This window comes from Branchiostoma lanceolatum, chromosome 13, assembly GCF_035083965.1.
Source record: "Branchiostoma lanceolatum isolate klBraLanc5 chromosome 13, klBraLanc5.hap2, whole genome shotgun sequence".
Classification (NCBI taxonomy): domain Eukaryota; kingdom Metazoa; phylum Chordata; class Leptocardii; order Amphioxiformes; family Branchiostomatidae; genus Branchiostoma; species Branchiostoma lanceolatum.
The window spans coordinates 15,772,807-15,794,956 of NC_089734.1; the positions used below are offsets into that span (position 1 = coordinate 15,772,807).

Here is a 22,150-nt window from a genome sequence, read left to right on the forward strand (position 1 = left end):
TTCACATCTTTTTCTTTGACTTTGGAATTGATTGCATTCTACGATGTTAGTATTGTCTTCCTATACTTTTAAAGTTTTAAGCAATTTATGGCATATATTTGATACTTTTGCAGCTGCTTTGTACATATGTAATGGGCGCGTGTGTATTTGTCATCAATATAATGAAATCAACATGGCCAAAAAAAGAAATCTTTACGAAATATATGGGGAAGTAATAATATGATACAGCCAGAGTTCTGCATGAAAACCACCTGTCTATTGTGGCCTGGTGATTTTTTGTAGTCACTTGAACAATTTTTCCAACTAACTAAAACGTTAAGAATTCTGTCTATAGCAACCACCTGTCTGCTATGACTTGAGTGGTCACTAAAAGCAGGTTTGACTACTGTAAATGCAGAAATGTTCGCGGGATGTAACTTTGTGGTTGGGAGAAAATGGAGTGTTTGCGGTGGTTTTGAGTTCGCGTTTGCAACAATAGTAGCGCTACCGTCACACAATGGAACGGCTTTTCGCTGTGGTTTTAAGTTTGCGGTAAAGAGCTCACCAACATAAAACCACCGTTTCTGCATTTACAGTTTTCATTTTTTTCTTTGACTTGACTTTTTTTTTAGGAAAAAATTTCTTCATTAAAAAAAAATTTTAATTTCAAAAATCTAACCTGTTAGTGTTACTGCAATACAACAGTAAATATTATGAATTTGAAGGATGTGGCAAGTTAGACATGACTGAAAGAATAGGCTTCTCCCCTGAGGTGATGCCAAAAAAGTCCTTAGGATATGACACCAACCTTTGCCCCTGGTTTGTCCTTGTCTGTAAGGCTGCCAAGCTCCTCAGGGCCTAACTGGAACAGGGACTCTGGAAAACAAGCAATTGAAACTAAAACTTGGTTACTGATTACGGTTGACCCGCCCGGGACCTCCCATACGATTCCTATCAACGTAACTGTCAATGGAGACCACCTTCTTTTGTTACTCAAGACAGTTTTAAACATATTGGCGGTATTGCATCTTTACACCGGCAGGTATCGCAGGGTGCGAAATACTTTTTTGAGCCAGGTTGCCCATGTTGCAACCTAGGGCAAATGCTAGGTTGCACATCCAAATTTCAGGTTGCTCCAGCAACATTCAGCGATTTCATCAAATTAAGCTTGTATGTAGCGTATAATACTACTAATATTTCAAAATATGAATTAGATAGTATTTTGTTCCCATTGACCTAACAACATCTTGTTTAGCCGAGGGCAGTGTGTTTTCGTCTTTTTCAGCTCAAATTCCACGATCTATGAAGGGTTTTGGATGGTTTAAAACGAAAAAGTGTTGATTTATTTATTTCAATTGAAGATGTACCGAATTTTATGAGAGTGACACTGTGTTTTGTGAGCTTCCAGGGCCCCGAGTGAGATCTTTGGCTCAAAATATAAGGTTGCACACTGCGCTACCTGGGTTTGGAATTAACTTGCACCAACTGAAATCTTGTTGCTGTGCAACGTGCAACCAGGTATTTCGCACCCTGTATCGGCTCATTTGTACCGCGTTTGCCGATTCTAGCGCACCTTTTCAGTTAACTTGTCGAGGATTTTTGAAAAAAATTGGTGCAGTTATCCGGCATTGGTGACCATGCGCGGTGCAGATATGTGGAGTCACTAACAATGCAGTGAATGGGAACCGGTTTTGGATATTGGGATTCGGTGCAATTAAATGGAAGGTGCGTTTATCCGAGGTGCAATTAAGTGGCTTCATCTGTACTATGGCTTGCAATTGGGTCACTCTTATTCTTCTCGATAAGTTGCATTCTTTTACGTGTACTAATGATAGAGGTTTGACGCATTAAGCTCCCTCATACACATGTCCTCATCTAAAAGGACAAAAGTATCAAGCCCATAAAAACATGATAACGCACTTCGGCCTTAAATGACAACGTCTAAAGTCTGGATCTAACATTATCGGTCAAATTTGAAAATCAAAATTAAAATTTGAAAATCATATTTGCACTAACGTCACTGAACCTTAATCCGACGCAACCTTAATCCGACACTTTTCAGTACTCCCCTGTAAGTTAAGACCTGGCGCTGTTATGCAAAATCTTTTGATTGCTTCTAAAATACAGTAAAGTAGGCAACATAAAAATGTGCAATGGTAAGGTTCTGAAGAAAACATGTTCTGGTTGGAAGGTCAGGAAAATTTGACATGTTTTCATCATGTAGGGCATGTCGTGGGAGGGAGAGCAGCCATAACATTTTTAGGTCGATGGTTGATGACTAGTTCACAGCAGTCGACAATTGTGTCGACAGTGATATGGTACACTTTACCTCAGTGTAACTGGCTTTTGGTTGACGGATAGATTGACAAACAGCTTTAATTGTATAGAGCAATATCAAGGATAAACAAATTCACTATTGTATTGTGTCGGATTAAGGTTCTATTTGGAACATAATTCCCAAGGGACTTCATTATGAGTGATGCTATTTTCGTAGCGTAGATTGCATTCCGTAGTAGTTTTTTAGAATAGCCATGTGTTCTACTAGTCAACATTGTTAACTCGCACTATCTGTACAGTATACCCTTGCTATGTATTGTTTCATGTTGCAATTAGCCTTCGGGCAAGAACTTGCAAATAAAATTATTATTATTTTCAAGCCTTGTTTTCCAGCTACAGCTCAATAATCAGAATACTTATACATGTGCAGTAATGACTGGGGAAGCGCTACACATAATGCACCCAACTGTTACTGAAATACTCACATGGTCGCTTGTTGATTTATGATTCTGCGCTGCATTTTCTCAAAAGTGTCGTTAAGGTTCAGTGCCGTTATAGCTTGCCATAACACATCTACTAGTATGGTTTACCAGTTTATAAGATGTACAACAGGAAGCCAGTGTCAGAGGAAAAAACGTAATTCTAAACAAAGCAATTTGAATTATATTCCTGACCCAAATAAAAGTGTGTAATAATAATATTTTCTTGTTATTAAATCCAGATCACGAGATAGTTTCTAATAGTTTATAGCTTCTGTACAAGACATACAAACGTAACCTACAAAATCTACCTAGAATTTTTAGAATGTGAAAACGAAAGACCAGATATAAGAGACTTGGTCAAAGTTTACCTCGAAATTCCGGAGTAAACAACAATGTCTGCAACAGTGAGTTAAGGTAGCAAGTCGCTCCTTGGTTCCGGATACCGCACAGTCCCGTGCCTCTCCTAGGGGGTGGGGGCGGCTTGGGACCACATTTCCGCGCTCCCGGGGGCCCCGGGGGTTCTGTCAACCCTCCCCCCTCTTCGTCTTCAAACAGGTTGCCAAACATGTTGGTAAAACGCGATGGAAACTTCAACTCGACCAAGTTCGCACATCTGAGAAGTACTAGGCGGCCATGTTTGTATCCCGTCGTCCTGTGCGGGAAGTGTCGTCTGCTGGGTGAAACTAGTGGCGCGAAATTCAAATTTATAGACGTGCTAAAATGGTGACACGTGGTTGAACCAAGGACATTATATACATATAGGTTATATATTGTCCTTGGTTTAACGCAGTTCAAATGCTGCGTGGTATCTAGTTCTCCTGGGCGCTTTACCCCAACAAGAGGCGTGTTGCCCAGTACCAGATCAAGATAAAGAGATCTACCAATGTAATGATTTATTCATGCAACCATCGTTGTTGTTGTTGTTGTGAATCGTGCGAATAATGTGTTAGTTCAGGAATCAAGAAGTTCTGGGTTCAAACTCCTGGCCAGTGCTTGGGTGTTGTTATTGGGAAAGAGACTTTTACACCTAATTTTTTCACTTCACTCAGGTGAAAATGAGTACCTAGCTTCGGTTAGGGACGTCCCTCAGGTGGGACGTGAAAAGAAGGAACCATGCTTTTCGGAGGTACCGTGCACACGTACAAAAAAAAAGCTGCACATCGAGTAGTTAAAGAGCCCACCACACTTAAGCTTATCGAAGAGAGTAGGAGCCCTAGGCCTACCCGGTGTGAGTGGTTCAAACCTTAAAGAATGACGAACGCGGTATACGTAGCTTCGACCGAAAGAAGAGAGAAGACGTACTTTTTGGCAAGAACTGTCCGGGATTTGAAATCGGGACCACTTGCACCGAAGCGAGTATCATACCTCCAGAGTCTAGACCAACAGGCCGATGAAAGGCAATAGCAAAAAAAGTAGAGGATACGAAGAAATGTGTGAATTTCCTTCATTTTCATATATTCACATGATGCCGTCTCTTGTGATGTTTAATATACAGGCATAATAACACGAGTAAGTTGTGTAATGATATGTAGGGATAGAATGAGAGAGGGAGAGAGAGAGGGGAGAGAGAAAGAGAGAGAGAGAGAGAGAGAGAGAGAGAGAGAGAGAGAGAGAGAGAGAGAGAGAGAGAGAGAGAGAGAGAGAGAGAGAGAGAGAGAGAGAGAGAGAGAGGAAATCTTGTGTCGGTGAATTTGGGTCTCAGGTGTAGCATGTTCGTCACCAAAACCAATGGGATAACACGTTAGTAGTAGATATCAGTCATCTAGCATTAAATCAAGTTATTGTTGATCGCAATGAAATGAAATCTAAAAAAATGACTTTCACGGCGGGGCGATCGCCCCCACAAGTCATGATTTCACGTACTTGAGTGTCTTACAAGGTTGTATACCGGTCCAACATGGCTCCATTTTGATAAAGTTTATCACTTCGTTTTCTGATTATCAAGTGAAAAAAAGGGGAATAAAATTTTCCCTGATCATTTTGGAATCTGTTAAAGCAGGGGCGGGAATCCATGATTTTGGGCATGCATGAAGCCTAAACAGAGATGTACACAATTAAATGCAAGTTGTGCAAATTAGAAAATTCGAGGGTCGTCATTTTTAAGTGGTAGGTAGCTGTTGGAACAGAGAGTGAGTGGTGTAAGTTGGGACCCTCTAGCGGCGTTTTGGAACTGCAGGATCCGTTTCTTTCCTACGTTGGACAACTTCTGTTTTTTGGGTGGAGAAGATAATTAACTCACATGATCTATGCAAATGAGGACGTTTTTTGCATAACCAATGAAAACCACTCTACATACATCAGTCACGAAGGTCAAGACCATTTGGCGAATGTTTGAGGTTGTGGAACTCTAGTTCTGAATGTTCCAACATGTGCGTCGAGACACAGGCATGTTTGCAGCTGTTGAAAGAGTTTTGGGTAAACATTGCATTACAGGCATCAGCATGCTTACGTAAGCTTGTATTACATTGTATCTAGGAAAACTCGTTATAACTATATCTTGTGGCCGTAGACTTGACTACAAGTCCTCATACCGTACGGCGATAGGGAAGGTCCTACGTTCTTAATTTCCTCTTTTCGCTCAAGTCATATTTTCAGTCCCCTGCTATGATGACTGTGACTGTATGTGTCCTGATGCTTATCATGTTCACTTGGACCCATGCAGGTAAAGTTCTTTTTGTTGAAATACATTGTGTCATATACATCGATCTCAATCTCGCATTTTGACTCAAGAAGGGTTTTTCAGCTTCCCTTTTGTTTTGGAAATAGGTGTATAAATGATTTCATTGACTTTATGCCCCCCCTCCAAACCCGGTCATAACATAAGAATATTAAAGCATTAAAATGACCTGTGATTTGGTTAATAGGTGCCCGGTAGCACGGGAATGTATATTTATTGTTTGTTTGAAGAAGGCTTTTGTAATTGAAAACAAGACTTTGGCCTTAACCATAAAATATGCATTTTCTCTCCTTGAATTGATTTCTAATGTTGCATTTGTATTTTCATTTGGTTCTCGGTCCTTATAGCGCTAAATGAATACCCAATAATCACTCTACGCTGTGCATTTGGAGAAGTTGTATAATCCTGACGAACTAGAAAAAAACACCGGACACGCTCACGTATTGTGTGGCGCAATCGGTAGGTTGTTTCGCCCACAACCGAGAGGTCCCGGGTTCGAAACCACCGATATGCCCCGATATTGTGCCCTTTCCTCACTTCACTCAGGTGTACTGATGAGTACCTAGCTTCGGTTAGGGACGTCCCTTGGATATGACGTTAAATGGAGGTCCCGTGTTTGAGGAGAGCTACACCTCGAGCACGTTAAAGAACCCACCGCACTTATCGAAAAGAGTATGGGTCCTTCCCGGTGTGGGTGGATCAAATAAATCTGTCCGGATATGCAGCTTGTAGTCTTCAGTGCAAACCTGGTGTGTTACGCCATGAGGCGGTTTACCGGGTATGCAATACAAACAAATTGTCTCATAATAATGGTTTATTCAATTCAATTAAAATTCCTTTAAACAGTAATTGCCACATGGCAGCCGACGGCTGAACTGTTACTTTAGACAACATACTACGTTCGTAAAAAAACATACCGTGTTTGATCTATGTTTACACGTCTTACTTACTGATAAGTTAACAGCATTACTTGCATTACACACATTACACCACATTCATGGATTGAAATAGTTACAATATAAAACCTATGTGAATTGCACAATGTACAAAATATCTCGAAATTTCACGAACAGAGTGTATTTTCCAACAACCAATGAGTGGGGTGACGTGAACAGTAAATCAGATGATCTCAGTCGCCGCATCCGGCCTAATTTTTTATTTCTCTCTGCAGGACCGTGTGACCAGTACTCGGTGTTAGACGACGCCTGGCGGAGTGTAACTTACATTACAGGCTCCGATCGCCACTGCGACACACCAGGCTATGACGCCTCGACTGGTCTAACCGAAGGTGTTTTTTAATATCAGATATGATAAAATATGGACAAGGCACTGTACATGATTGATAGAACTTATATCGACAGCGCTACTGAACACACATTAATCAATATAACAAAACAATTAAAAATCATCTCCCACTCCAGTTTGGTGGCGTACCGCCTTTAGATTAAACAAGGAGGTCTATATAACCTCCTTGGATTAAAAGATATATAAGAACTGGAATTTCTGCTGCAGTACCATTACAAGCCGCTATGGGGACTCAAAATCTAATCATTTCGAAATCTCGAAATGACGTACCCAAATACCAAATATCAAGACAATCCATTCGAGTTATCCTATTCCCAGACACACAGACAGACGCACAGACAGACAGACACACACACACAAATACACACACACAACACACGCACACACACACACACACACGCACGCACGCACGCACGCACGCACGCACGCACGCACGCACACACACACACACACACACACACACACACACACACACACACACACACACACACAAACGCCACCAAAACCTAACCTTCTGGCAAAGGTAAAAAAACAGATACTATTAAAAAAGGCACATAAATGCAACGTCGCAAATATAGAGAGCATAGAGTGCGCCAACGTACCCATTCTTACTCCTAAAATAGACAAATGTTTACAATGCAATTCTCTCTCTGTTGCACCGAAGGTTGGTACCGTTTTACTGGACCGGCTGGAAACCAGCTGCCTACCGCCGCCCCGGGTTCCACGTATCTGTGCGGCACCTTCGCGCCGGTGTGGCTGAACGGTGTGCACCCGACCGCCGCTGACGGAGTGGTGACGCGTCAGGTAACGTAACGTGACCAGTTAACGTCCAATTCATTCAAAACGTATTTATCTTAATTAGAATAAAACCGCGCGGACAGAGCCAAATGTTAAACCCATGGGCAGAAATATCAGCTCTTCTAAATAGAAATGCATGGTCTGTAAATTTTTCTCCGCCTGTTTAACGCCGTGCGAGCATGTATTTATGCTGATGTAACGTTATCTGTATCTGTATCTATATAGCCGGTATAACCGCCCTTCGGCGTAACACACCAGCTTCGCAGGCACTCGGCGGTTATATTACACTGAACGGCCTAACTTTTTCACATCTGACTGCAATCGTTCCGTAAAGCTATTCAGTGAAGATGTTCCTACAGTATTTGATGACAACGAGTTCCATTCTAACGTTACTATGGTTCTGGGAAAATACGAATTTTTGAACACATCAATCCTTGGTTGATAACCCTGGTACTTAAAGGTATGACGATGATTTCTTCTCCTTTTCTGAGCTGGTATCAGGTACTTATCAGTCGGTACGTCCACAAGTTTATTAGTCATTTTGTGCATCATGCAAAGCCTGGATATTTTCCTTCTGTCTTCATCAAGGTGTGCGCGTACAGGGACGAGAACTATCACTGCGCCTGGAGGTGGGACATCCAGGTCGCGGCCTGCCCGGGGGGGTTCTACCTCTACCACCTGATATCACCTCCTACCTGTAACCTCGGCTACTGTGTCGGTATGGAGTTTTTAATGATAATAATAGATAATACGTTTATTGCAAATTCCTGCCCCCCGAAGGCTAATTGCAAATAACGTAGATAAAAGAATAGGGTACAAAATAAGTATAAAAGCGGCTAAACTAAATTATTAAAAAAACGTAATTGTCTTTAACTAGTGAAGGGTTTGACTTCTCTTTTTGTAAGCAATGGAAGACGTAATGTCCCACCTTTTCTAAAATGTGTTTTTTTCTGGTAGTTAACAGAAGAATAGTATTTTCTTTGTGGGCTTAGAGAAAAAATGATATTAATGATGATGATGATGATGATGGAGATGATGATGGCGATAATGATGATGATGATGATGATGGAGATGATGATGACGATGATGATGATGATGAAGACGACGACGAGGACTCTCAAATATGCAACATTCGTAACTGAGAAAGATATGAATATCTATAGATCAATTATGCAAATGAAGACATCACTTGCATAATCAATGAAATATACTGCAATTCCATAGCGGGAGTTTCATACTTGATGCATTTGAAAGTAAACAAAGCTGAATATTATAATTATTAGACAAAAATCATGCAAATTGGGGCCTTCTTTACATAATCTATAATCTAAGTGTAGTTTTGTTCAATTGTCTTGAAAAGAATCATGCATTCCTCTTTTGTTCGTCCAATGTTACTAAACAATTTATTATGAAAGACTGTAATAGGACAGTCCAAATTTCGATGTGCTAACTTTTTGTATTATATTGGAACAAAGCTTGGCTGTGTTCTATTTTCAATGGATCTCTACTTCACACAAGCCCTCGCGTTATAGCCCTCGCGTTATAGTATTAGGTATACAAACATGTATTTATGATATCAACATGTTCCCACAGAAAACGGAGCTGGCCCAACAGTTGTCACAACAACGATGATCACAACCACTGCAATCACAGGTATCCTATATGTCTACATCTCTATGAATGTAAGACAGTATACGTAAAGACTAGCGTAACATATGAAAGTGCATTGACATTAGAAAGTCCACCAAAGACTGTTCAACTTAACTACATGTACATAGTTGCACTACATAGTCTTTTGCAGAGTAGATTTTTTATTTGTGTTAAATTTCATGTTTCATTTGATTGTATCATTTCATTATTTAGCTATAGTTTGTCCATGGATTTTCCTTATAGTTACTAAATGTATATCTATGAAAAAATTATTTTGTTCGATCTTATTTCCTTGTTAATGTATGTTATTATCAGCCGTAATTGTTATGATCATACGTCTGAACAACGATACGTTTTTGGGAAGACCCACAAAAAATCATAAAGATTTCTGGTCTACCAGGCATGTTCCTCTTCTCTGCTGTTACGAAATGGTTTCATTCGTGTTATGTGCTAAAAAAACAAAACATTTCTATTAGTTACCAAACATAGGGCCGAATACAATTGTCTGTAATAATGGTATCATTACGTATGTATGAAGACGTGCCTTCGCCACCAGTCTACAACTCGTTGTGCTACAAGCTGTCACAAGATGTCACCAGAGATTACGAAAGCTCTGCCCAAGAATGTGCCGCTTTAGGAGGGAGTCTGGCTCTAATCGGGGACGCCGCGACGCAGAGTTTTGTGGCTGATCTCATCCGGGGCAGCAGCAATGTGAGCCACTGGGCTGGCAGCACATCGCCCGCCGTCCACTGCTCCTACAGCGGTCCGGCTGCTGCAATAGGTAATGTATTCCAATTATTACCTTGCAGTTCGCCAATGTTTTCGTGGCTGTAATAATAATAACTAGAGTTCCACGAACAAATTGTCTTCGCCAAATAATCAAGGCTTATCATGGAGAGTGATTAATATTTACGTGCTTATCACCCTCTGCAAATTTGATCATGCACCATACCATTTGGAAGTTATGATGGGGCGAATGAGTCCAGTCTAGATATGGTTAAAAATCATTTGGTGGTACAGGACTAGTATATGTGTAGAGTGTGCTGATATATGTTATAACTGGTCATGAAAAAATATGAGTATGTTGATATTATATGGGCCACAAAGGTTCAATATTGCAGTGTTGTAAGTTGAAAGTGATGATGAAATAGTACAGTCAATATATATGAATAGAATAAATCTGGCTGGTGGTTGACGTGTTTTTAGGTGTTTTTGTCCTGCTGGGCTTTTTATTTTGTCCCTATTTCGTTATGTCGCCAACCGTGTTGAACAAAAATGCCTAAACTGAACGCGTTAAACCAGCAGGACCGACACCTCTGCTTGGAGAATAGTTTATTTATTTGACCTACATGTACGTTTATGCAAGGCCATCTGTTTACATGACCTGACACTGTCCCATGTCCAACTGAAATGCAGTAGGTTAACAAACTTTCCTTACTAATTATGCAAATTAGCTCCTGATTTGCATAATTAGTCATTGATAATGTAAAGCACCATCTGAGCTCTCTACATACCAAACATCACGACGACCTGTCGACCCCTTCTCAAGTTATTCATGTCCGAATGTCAAAACAAAAACACCCACTGCAGTTCTAAACAAGCCGCTAGGGAGCCAAAATTTACAGAACTTACTTTCTGTGGCATGAACTATCTACCACACAAAAATCATGACCATAGCACTTTCAGAAAATATGCCCCTAAGTTTTGAAGCTCTGCTGCAGTACCTTAGGTACCCGCTAGAAGGCCCATTATCGAACTTGACCTTCCTTTCTGTAAACCCTACCCATCCACTAAATATCATACGGAGCCATCAACAGCTTCTCGAGTTATGCTGGCGACATACAAATACACATCCACACAAAGCCCGCTGCAGTACCAACGGAAAATACCAGGGGAACCATTTTTGAACTTGACCCCCGTTTTCACAACATCTACACACCTGCAAAAAATCATGAAGATCCATCAACGTTTCCGTCACTTTTTTTGCCTACATACAAACACACAAAAAAGTAAAGTCTGCTGCAGTACTGTTGAAAAACGCAAGGTGAACCATTTTCGAACTTAAGTTTCCTTTGCACAACCACTACACATCTACCAAAAATCATAAAGATTCATTGAAGCTTTCTTGAGTTACGCTCCTGACATACATTCAGACCCACCCAACAGATTTTTCAACCGAAAACATAATCTTCTCCGAGTACAAGTACTCGGCGAAGATAATAATGGTTTATTGGCCAGAAATTACCCGTGCAATGGTAGCCAGTGCTGAATTGCTGCAGGGTTTACAATCATATAATACAGAACAGATACATATTTGCTCCACACTTGCACTTTGAGGAACTGTCGCAAGGGTCTGGGAGGCTGCCATTCGGCGCCAGCAGGTTACCTCAATACGACCTTCCCCAACCAAAGTCAGTACCCATTCACACCTGGGTGGAGTGAGGAAAGTCGTGTAAAGTGCCTTCTCCAAGGGCACAACATCGGGGCATATCGGGGTTTTGAACCCGGGACCTCTCGGTTCTGGGCGAAACACTCTACCGATTGCGCCACACGATGCTGTGTGTGCTTGTTTGTTTGTTTGATTGTGAACAACATCAAGAAGTTGTTGATGGATCTTAATGATATTTGGTATGTGGACGGGTGTTAGTAAGATGAAGAAATGATTAGAGATGATCAACTGATATAACTATGCAAATAGACCTCATATATAATCAATGCAGTTTGTTTGTTTGTAATTGTTTGAACCTTTTTTATTCATGAGAAGCTCAAATCGGCCTGCATGCTGCTTTTCATTGAGGTCAAGAGGGGAGAAGTTGATCGTTTAAGTCATAATAACTCCTAATAAGATTTTATGACATATATCAGTACATATACATGGTTCAAACATATAACTAGAGTTCCACGAACACATATCTTCGCCGAATATTCAGGGGATTATACCAATAGTCAAGAGACTTGAAGTTTGGTGGCTGTGTTCAGTTATTCTTGTTTAGGATATTTTGACAAAATGTCACTGCAGATCAAGAGCAAGCTGCTAGGGGGCCCAAAGCTACAACAATTCTACTTACATCACAAGCTTAAGCTTCCTGACACCAAAGGATCAAGACCATAGCACGTTCAGTTCTGCTGAAGTACCAGGGTCACATACCAGGGGCCCAAAATCGACCCTGACCTTCGTCTTCCCAATACCTGCCCACATAGTCATACTCGTACCAACATGACCAAGTATCGTCATAATCCATCCATTCTTGAGTTATGCTGACTACAAAAATCCGGGACCACAAACATCGCACACAACCACAGACGTTAACGGCGATGCTGAGACCGTGTCAGATGATGATCACTTTGAGGGGTTTTTCAAACCAGAGTGACAGTGAAAGTGAGAGTGACCAGCAGAAAAAGTATCGCACTAAAGATCAGACAGACTCAACAGACACAACAACGCCGGAAGTTCTTCGCTAAACGACAGGCTTCACAGTCACCCGAGCTACAACCAGAGGTCAAGAAGACTAATGTTTTTGAACCCTTGGCACAAGAGGTTGACTGTCCCTGAGGTCAGATGGTTTTTTTGTTTTCCCTTGACTTCATGTACTGATGCTGATAATTAGGGACAAGAAGCATTTGGTGAGTAGAATTTCTATTCACTAATTGCTACACTAGTCACTAGAAAGTCATGATTTAGTTTCTTTAGAGGAGATTCAGTTCTTTTTTCTTCTTCAAGGAAGACAGACCGAATCTGAATTGCCTCTTCTCTTGTTCTTTTTGTGTGTGTCTTTTGGTCCCTGGCTTACCATTCAAGCAACAAAGAAGGGACAAACTACTTATGATATTTACTAGGTTCTCTGATGTTTCCTTTTCCTTGTTGCAAAATGACTTGATATCATATACATTAGTTTTATGGATATGTTGTGTATTCTTACTCTTGGCATGGCAGTAGAAAACAGCACATATCAGTATAGTGAACATTGGCGTTTTTGTTGTTGTTATTAGTTGTGGACTCCTGTATTTCTAAAGTAATTAGAGCTTAGAGGAGAACAGACCGAATCTGAATTGCCTCTTCTCTTGTTCTTTTTGTGTGTGTCTTTTGGTCCCTGGCTTACCATTCAAGCAACAAAGAAGGGACAAACTACTTATGATATTTACTAGGTTCTCTGATGTTTCCTTTTCCTTGCTGCAAAATGACTTAATATCATATACATTAGTTTTATGGATATGTTGTGTATTCTTACTCTTGGCATGGAAGTAGAGAATAGCACATATCAGTATAGTGAACCTTGGCGTTTTTGTTGTTGTTATTAGTTGTGGACTCCTGTATTTCTAAAGTAATTAGAGAATAGATAAGTAGACCATTGAATAGTTGCTTTGTAGTAGAAAGATAGATACTTTCATGGATCATGTTTCATTATGTGCATGGCATGTCAATCTGTGTCTCTGTTTTCTTAAATGTAAATGTGTTGACAAACCCCTATTGCCTAGTAGATACAACATAAGTACTTTGCATTGTGTGTTGAAGTTAAATTTTTGCTTCCTGTGGTCGCCCACTCCTTTTTCATTTCTATATAATATATGTTATAATGTACCTTTTCCATGACCCAGCCTAAAGTTAATATTGGTTGTTATAATTGTAATGGACTGGGTGACCGCAGGAAGCGAAATGAAATATTTACATGGTTAAAAGATAAAAACTGTCATATTTATTGCCTACAAGAAACCCACTCTTTAATGTCTGTTGAAACAGAATGGATGTCAGAATGGGGGGGACAAATATTTTTCAACCACGGCTTAAGTAATAGTAGAGGAGTAATGATTCTTTTCAATGCAAGTGTCTCCTATACAATCCATCAGACCTTGAGTGACAACTCCGGTCGATGGATTGTGTTGGATATTTCTTTAGATTCTATGCGCTTCTGTTTGATTAATATATATGGCCCCAATTCTGACGACCCTTCTTTTTTCACAAACTTGGAATCAACTATACATAATTGCATTGATCCTGCATTATATAATATTGCCGCAGGAGACTTCAATACTGTTCTAAACTCAGATATGGACAGAACCGGACATCGACTTTTCAATTACCACCCTAAATCTCGCCAAGCTATTAATTCTTTATGTGTAAATTTAGACTTATTAGACATTTATAGACACAAAAATACTACGGAAAGACGATACACCTGGAGACGTCGTTTTCAGGCTAGCCGTATTGATTATTTCTTAATTTCCTTTTCGTTAGTTTCCTCCGTACAGAACGTTAGAATAGAAGATAGTTTTAGATCTGATCACTCTTTTATTGGACTATCACTTATTACCTCACCAATGCCCAGGGGTAAAGGATATTGGAGATTTAACCAAGACTTATTAAGGGACTCAGTTTTCGTTAAAGAAACTTCAGATTTTATAACAGACTTTTTCCGTTATAATGAGGGTTCTGCAAATCCGCATGTCGTGTGGCACACTTTTAAATGCTGTGTTCGTGGACACATTATTAAATATTCTTCTTGGAAATATAAACAACGTACAAAAACGGAACTTTCCTTAACAAGTGAAATCTGCAGCCTGCAAGAGGAGCTAGATACTCGTTCAGATGCAAACATATTCGATAAGTTACAGGAAAAGAAACAAGAATTAGTATTGTTGTATCAAATAAAATCTAATAATATAATCACCAGCAGAAGAGCCAAGTGGATGGAACAAGGGGAAAAATGTACTAAATTTTTTATGAACTTAGTCACCAAAGACAAAGCTCGGAAAAATATGTCTACATTTATCACAGCAGATGGGCAGGTTAAAACTAATCCTTTGCATATTCTTGAGGAACAAGCCAACTTTTATCATAGCCTTTATTCATTTAAGGAACCACCTATGTCAATAGATCAGGATATTTGAACCCTTTTTTCCTAAATTGAAACCTGTTTCTTTATCTGCTGAGCAGCGTGAAAAATGTGAAGGATTAATAACTGAAAAAGAATTGAAGAGCGCAATTACTTCTTTTGCCTCCGGGAAAGCTCCGGGTCTCGACGGGCTCCCGATAGAATTTTACAAAACTTTCTTTAATTGTTTAAAGCAGCCCATGCTAGAGTGTTTTAACTTTTCTTACGGAAAAAATCAATTATCTGACACACAAAAAGTAGGCCTTATTTCGCTGATACTTAAGCAGGATCCTTCGGGACAGGAGTAAGATCCTTCATATATAAAGAATTGGCGCCCTATTACCCTACTTAATTGTGATACACGTGTGTTATCCAAATGTCTCGCCCTTCGTATGAAACATGTTATTTCTAATTTGATATCTTATGACCAAACTGGTTTTTTACAGGGGCGTTGTATTAGCGATAAGATACGGAGAATTTTAGAAATTATGGAATATTATGAGAGAAATGAATTGCCCGGTTTAATTTTCATTGCAGATTTTGAAAAAGCCTTCGATACTATTAGATTAGACTTCATTGTAAAAGCACTAGAATACTTTGGGTTTGGGAAATCTTTTATAACATGGATAAAAATTCTTTATAACGATATCTCTAGCAAAATTATAAATTACGGTTATATCTCTAAGTCTTTTAACCTGTCCCGCGGAGTTCGACAAGGCTGCCCCCTATCTCCATATCTTTTTATCTTAGGAGTTGAATTGCTCGCTATAAAAATTAGAAATAACATAGAAATTAAAGGCTTAGATACTTTTGGAATTAAATCTAAAGTCTCTCAATATGCGGATGATTCCAACTTCCCTCTTACTCCAGAACTTGGCTGTCTGTATGCATTGGTCAACGATTTAGAAAATTTGCCTTATTATCAGGATTATGCCCTAATTTTGATAAATGTAAAATATTGAGGATTGGCTCGTTAAATGGTACAAACTTTTATTTACCGTGCTCTTTGCCGATACTTTGGACAGATGGTCCTGTCGACATTCTTGGAATTCATATTCCAGTACTTTTTTCTGATATCATGGAAAGTAACTTTGATCGAAAATTTGTAAAGATTGACAAGATATTAATGCTATGGAAATCTAAATCTTTAACCCTTATGGGCAAAATTATTTTGGTCAATACTTTAATTGTACCTCAATTTATATTTCTACTAACCTCTCTTCCGTCCCCTCCCCCTACCTTCTTTGATAGATATGAGAAAAAGATTTTTAAATTTCTATGGGGAGATGGACCCGAGAGGGTTAAAAGGAAAACATTGTATGCCGCTTATGAACAAGGGGGGCTAAAGCTTAGAAACTTGCGGGCTGTAGATTCAACCTTGAAAGGCTCTTGGTTACCAAAACTGTACTTGAATAAGGATTGGTTTTGCTCCAAGCTTATCTTCTTATCTAGTTCTATATTTCGCACAAACTTGTTTCCTTTTTCTCAGCTTAAAAATGCTGATTTTGAATCTCTTATGGGGAAAAGATCACCTATAAGTACCTTTTTTACGCATGTAATACAGGCTTGGTTGAGGTTCCAACTTAGACCACCCGAGGGGCGGTTGAGGTAAAACAACAGCTTTTATGTCTAAATTCAAATATAACTGTCAGTGGAAAACCATTTTTTTCTCAGGTATTGCTTAGTAGGGGGGTTGTTTTTGTAAATGACATCTTGGACTTAGAAAATAGGTTCTTATCATATAATGATCTGATCAAAAAATTTGGGGATGTATTTTCCGAATTCAAATATAGCCAACTTATTTCGGCTATCCCTTCTATTTGGAAAGCCATGCTGAAACAGAACTCTCCAAGTTTGTTTGTATGTCTCCCTGTGTGTAGAAACATAGGCTGGCTTCGAAACTGTAAAATTAATAAATGTCTCTACCTATTTTTCATGAATGAAGCCAGCTTATGGGGAACTTCTGAAAAAGTTAAAGTTTCATGGGAAGAATATTTTGACACCCCGCTACCATGGCGTGATGTGTATAGTTTGCCCTATAAAATATCCATAGATTCCAATAGCCGTATGTTTCAGTACAAATTGTTATTCAAATTTTTACCATGTAACAAAACACTATATCTATGGGGATTGATAGACTCCCCCTTGTGTAGTCTCTGTAAAGAGGAAGAAGAAACGGTTGTCCACCTATTTTGGAACTGTCATAAAACTGCACATTTTTGGAGACAGGTGGACGACTGGTTCTTCGAAATCACTGATATTCATTTGCATATTAATGCACTTAGTATAATTTTCGGTATCTTAAGTGATCGTTGCCCGGTTCTGTCGAATGTTATTATTCTGCTTGGTAAGATATTTGTCTTTAAACATCGCAATTATTCATTGAATTTACCAGCCTTTATATCCTTTGTTTCCTTCTATTATAAATTAGAATTGAATATTGCAAACAGACAAGGAAAATTACATAAACATAGGGGGAAGTGGGGAAAATTCAATACAGTTTTTTCTTGACAAATGATGGAAATTTAATTGTTCGTTGTGAATAAATATTATATATTACTATTTGTATGCATCTATATCATTATATGTAGGCATCTATTATTAAATGTATATTATTATATGTATGCATCTATATTATTATATGTATGCAAATATTATTATATGTATGCATCTTTGTGAGATCTATATGTATATATATATATATATATATGTATGTATGTATATCTCTCTAAATATATAGGTATATGTGTATATATGTGTATCATATATGGGCATTAGGGGTTTCAGTACCAACTATTTTGTTCCCGGATTTTATGTTTTGATTTTGTGGTATCTCATGTGCTTTGTTTTGTTTTGTAAACTGCCATGCTTTTCTTTGTTTTTGTTAAAACGTGAATAAAGAAAGATTTAAAAAAAAAAAAAAAAAGATCAGACAGACTCTCTAGTCCTGCGTACTGATGAACGTTACCCCCCTGCTCGCACAATAGGATAGTCCGTGTACTTTGCCCCTCTCCTGTCTCCTGTGCACCTCACGTTGGTAACATAATTTACCGGGCTCGTTAGTCCTGACTCCTGCTGGACACAACAAACCAGTGCCTCAGAAACGCATGTGGTAGCTGAAACATCGATTCTTTGAATGATTCCCTTAGCCATCAGATCATTGGTGGAGGAATCTCTAATTTCTTCCATGGTCACCCAAGACGTGTTGCCAAGGAAGGACAATTTCTCGGTGACGGCAGTTCCCCTCCCGGGCGGTAGGTAGCGATGATAGGGTGGGAGGAATTCCGAACTTTGACCTCGTATGAAGACTAAATTGGAAGACAAGTTCGTTGTTGCGTGCTTTAGGTGGCTGAATGAAGTAGTGTTTCCCTATCAGGTACGACGTCAGGACCATCTGGTTGACATAGTCCCTCACAGGGCCTGACCTTTCCTGTGTTTGTTGATTTAGCTCCGTCCCAGCGGGAGAGTAGTTTGGACGGTGGTAGTGAGATCACCAGAGAGCATCAATCTAATTTACACAGGCCTGCTGACAAGCAGGTGTTGTCCTTGAATATAGGTCAACAAAAGGTACTTAAACGCAATCATAAACAAGCCTATTTCACCACTTAATTAGACCCTGATTACAATTTCATACGTCTATATTTGTTAATCATTACCTCAATAACCTACCTGTCCAAAGCAATGCAAATTCATCAAACCCTACCCGAGTTATTCACCTCTAAAGGTAACATCAAAAAAGCCCACTGCAGTTCTAAGCAAGCCACTAGGGGGTCTAAACTTACATCAGTTACTACCTGCCCCAAGAGCTGTACACCACTTAAAAATCATTACCATAGCACTTGCATGAAATTTGACTACAAGCTTTTGGCGGATTGATAAACTTTCCTCATTTATTATGCAAATTATCGTCTTATTTGCATGACAAGTATTCAATTATGTAAAGCATCACCGAAACTATCCACATGCCATAGATTATGATAATCCGTCAATCCCTGCTGAAGTTATTCGTCTCCAAAGATATTAACAAAAACGCCAACTGCAGTTCCAAACGAGCAGCTAGGGGGCCATAATTCACACCACTCACTTGCCGTCCCAGAAGCTATATACTACCTAAAAATCATGAACCTGACGCCTCCATAAAATTTGGCTCAAACGTTGAAGCTCCGAAGCAGTACCTCATATACCCGCTAGGAGGCCCATTATCGAACTTGACCTTCCTCTTTGACACCCCTAACTATCCACTAAATATCATGCACAACCGTCAACAGCTCCTCGAGTTATGCTGGCGACATACAAACTCTCACACACACAAAGCCTGCTGCAGTAGTGTAGGAAAGCACCAGATGAATCATTTTTATGACCTCCGTTTTCACAATCTCTTCCTACCTACCAAAAATCATTGAGATTCATCAACGTTTCCGTCACTTTTTTTGCCTACATACAAACACAGAAAAATTAAAAGTCCGCTGCAGTACTGTTGGAAAACGCCAGGTGGACGATTTTTGAACTTGACCTTCCTTTGCACAACCACTACACACCTACCAAATATCATGAAGATCTATTAAAGGTTTCCCGAGTTATGCTCTTGACATACATACAGACCCACACAACATCCGGCTCAACCGAAAACATAATCTACTCCGAGTTCCTCGGCATAGATAATAAAGATTAATATAATTTGGCGAAGTTATGAGGTACTGGAACGTGTAAGTATCCGTTCTCTGATATCTTTTTTGTTTTGCAATTCACAGCATGTTTGCTCATTTTGTAACTGATTTACAGTATGGTCGAACACTTTTTTTAAAAATGAAACGAAAAATAATGCGTGCTCGAATGTCATCCATTATATCAAATCAACATGGCCTTACATGTGCATCAACTCTCAAGACCGCTACATTGAAAATAAATACTAATAAACCACTTTTTGTTAAAGCTTTTAATTTACCGTTTTGTTAAATGTGACGGCCTTATTAATCGGAATTATAAGAGCTGATGTTGGAAGTTATTTTTGTGCATGTAACATTAGCTGATTTATCATTAGCTAAAAACTTGATAACAGAAATTTAAGATTCAAAATACCTCTCGCGGATAGGCCTATTATAAAAATATTTTGAGAAGAGTAAAGCAGTAAATGCAATATAGTATCCGTCAGAGTCTGGTTATTTGTTTTATATTCATCATTATAAATGTAATTTAAAAGATCAAATACGTTTCAGTTGTCATACAATAAGGTTCGATCGAATAGACATGATGATTTTCTTCTAGACTCGGACCTGTGCAACCCGAACCCATGCCCCTTCAACTGGAACTGTGTGGATAATGGCGGATCACTGACATGCGCAATGAAAGGTATCATACAAATGCATATATACACAATTATCTTCAACTGTGCATTTCCGTAGATTCTGAAATAGCAGTTATCACTAAAAGTGATATATAGAGCGCTACCATTGACTTGTTACTACATGCACATATACATGCACATCAAAGTTCTATTGCTGAAATATTTGGAAATGATACATTTTTTCGTACATGTATATGCTGTCATCGTCCCTAAATATACATGTTTTTACATGATATATGTATATACATATATATATATATATATATATATATAGATGTACAAAACCGGCTTATGTGCAGCAAAGTGCCTTTTGACATTAATTACACACCACTAAATTCATGGTGTTGTTAACCTTTCCCCCTATATTTCCAGATGGCCGCCTGGCAGAGCAGAATTTGCTCGGCTGTTCTGTCTCGTCCTGTCCGATGGGACTGAAGTGTAGGGACGATGGACCTGGGCTCTACTCCTGTGTACCGTAGTACTATTTGAGGATGCTCTGTATACGTAGTTTGGCATTCAAAGTATAAAAGAATAGTATGTGACATTGTTTGGTCACTAGAATACCGGCCACGCCAAGAGACTTTGCACACACACACACACACACACGATCTCATACGTTCGCCAAATGATGCTGACTTTCTCGGGCGACATATCATAACTACTTCTCATTGATTATGTAAACGGGTTCTCATTTGCATGAATCATATCAGTTGATCAACTTCTCTTTAACGAAATAACAAAAGTTCTTTTCGATTTGTAACTACATATTGCTTGGATTTTGCAGATTATAAATCAGCCAAAACACAATGGCTGCACATTTGACCTCTGCCCTTTATTTTCCACCAAGCGGTCTACAGTACTATTGCATAGAAGATCTGTGGAACATCAAGTAGGTGTAAAGGTTATCAAGTATCAGTCTATTATTGTATGCACGTCTGAAACAGGTACATCGTGACATGTCAAATTGTCGTCAGAACTGTTCAGGTTTCACATGTTGTTAGTATGTCTTGTAGCTTTTCATTAAATCACGTGAAATTTTGATATCAAGAATTTAAAAAAAATCAATTCTATTTCAAGTGAATACTATTCCCTTTCGAATTTCTGCCACTTTTTAACACCACCATGTTACACATACCACGACTTAGAAACAAACTTGATTACATTTGGTAACGCTTCATACACTCAGCACAAAAAGTTTGGAAACTTAACTTTGGTCGACCATATCTCCGTTGTTTCTTGATCAATTTCAATGGTTTATGTATCATTGAAAAGCTGATGTGATTTTCTTTCCCTGGCCTATGATACTAAACTTATTATGACTGTAAATTAATGGAACGAGCACCAGACCTGTTCATGCGAGCGGGTCACATAGAAAAAGTGCCCAGATTACCCTACTAATGTCAAACGCACAATTCAGTATTTTTTCTTCTGCTGGTAGCAAGTGACTTGTGTACGAGAGTAATATGAAACTTGAATCAACAAAACACATTAATATGAAAGCCAAGATTAGTCTTCATCCACACAAAAATTGCGTGAACGAGCCTCGAGTTTATGATGAAGGTGGCTTAATACTGAGTACACAAGCCATGCACTGTCACCACAGCCCGGCACATCCTCCTCATGCTTGTCACCAGTATCGTGGTAAGCTTTTACTAGTTTCAGCGCGAATTCAAAACCGCCTATGACTGTAGCGCTCATCGTAATGGCAACCACTCGTATTATCTTTATTCGTATTCAGATACATAGTACAGATACATAGTACAGATAC

General features: G+C 39.1%; 2 protein-coding genes across 2 annotated transcripts in view; one reads left to right on the top strand and one right to left on the bottom strand.

Annotated features, from left to right (window-relative positions):
* The window catches only part of LOC136446901 (ubiquitin carboxyl-terminal hydrolase 40-like), a 34,761-nt gene extending 31,366 nt beyond the window's left edge, over nucleotides 1-3,395 (bottom strand). Inside the window, exons 1-2 of the mRNA XM_066445547.1 lie at nucleotides 3,107-3,395; nucleotides 788-855 (exon numbers count right to left, since the gene is read on the bottom strand). Of these exons, the coding sequence (XP_066301644.1) occupies nucleotides 788-855; nucleotides 3,107-3,305 (267 nt within the window). The 5' untranslated portion in view covers nucleotides 3,306-3,395. The remainder of the gene's footprint in view (nucleotides 1-787; nucleotides 856-3,106) is intronic.
* Nucleotides 3,396-5,265: 1,870 nt separating this feature from the next.
* Nucleotides 5,266-20,861, top strand: LOC136447715 (oncoprotein-induced transcript 3 protein-like). The gene is made up of 7 exons (XM_066446757.1): nucleotides 5,266-5,400; nucleotides 6,587-6,703; nucleotides 7,385-7,524; nucleotides 8,107-8,236; nucleotides 9,112-9,200; nucleotides 9,748-9,949; nucleotides 20,755-20,861. The coding sequence occupies exons 1-7, from the start codon at nucleotides 5,343-5,345 to the stop codon at nucleotides 20,859-20,861; spliced, it is 843 nt and encodes a 280-aa protein (XP_066302854.1). The 5' UTR covers nucleotides 5,266-5,342.
* Nucleotides 20,862-22,150: the final 1,289 nt, after the last annotated feature.

Bases quoted from the DNA above. Each gene is read 5' to 3' on its own strand.
- LOC136447715 (XM_066446757.1), top strand. From the start codon at position 5,343: ATGATGACTGTGACTGTATGTGTCCTGATGCTTATCATGTTCACTTGG. The intron at 7,525-8,106 runs GTAACGTAACGT...GTCTTCATCAAG, and splicing joins ACGGAGTGGTGACGCGTCAG to GTGTGCGCGTACAGGGACGA. The intron at 9,201-9,747 runs GTAAGACAGTAT...TTGTGCTACAAG, and splicing joins ATGTCTACATCTCTATGAAT to CTGTCACAAGATGTCACCAG.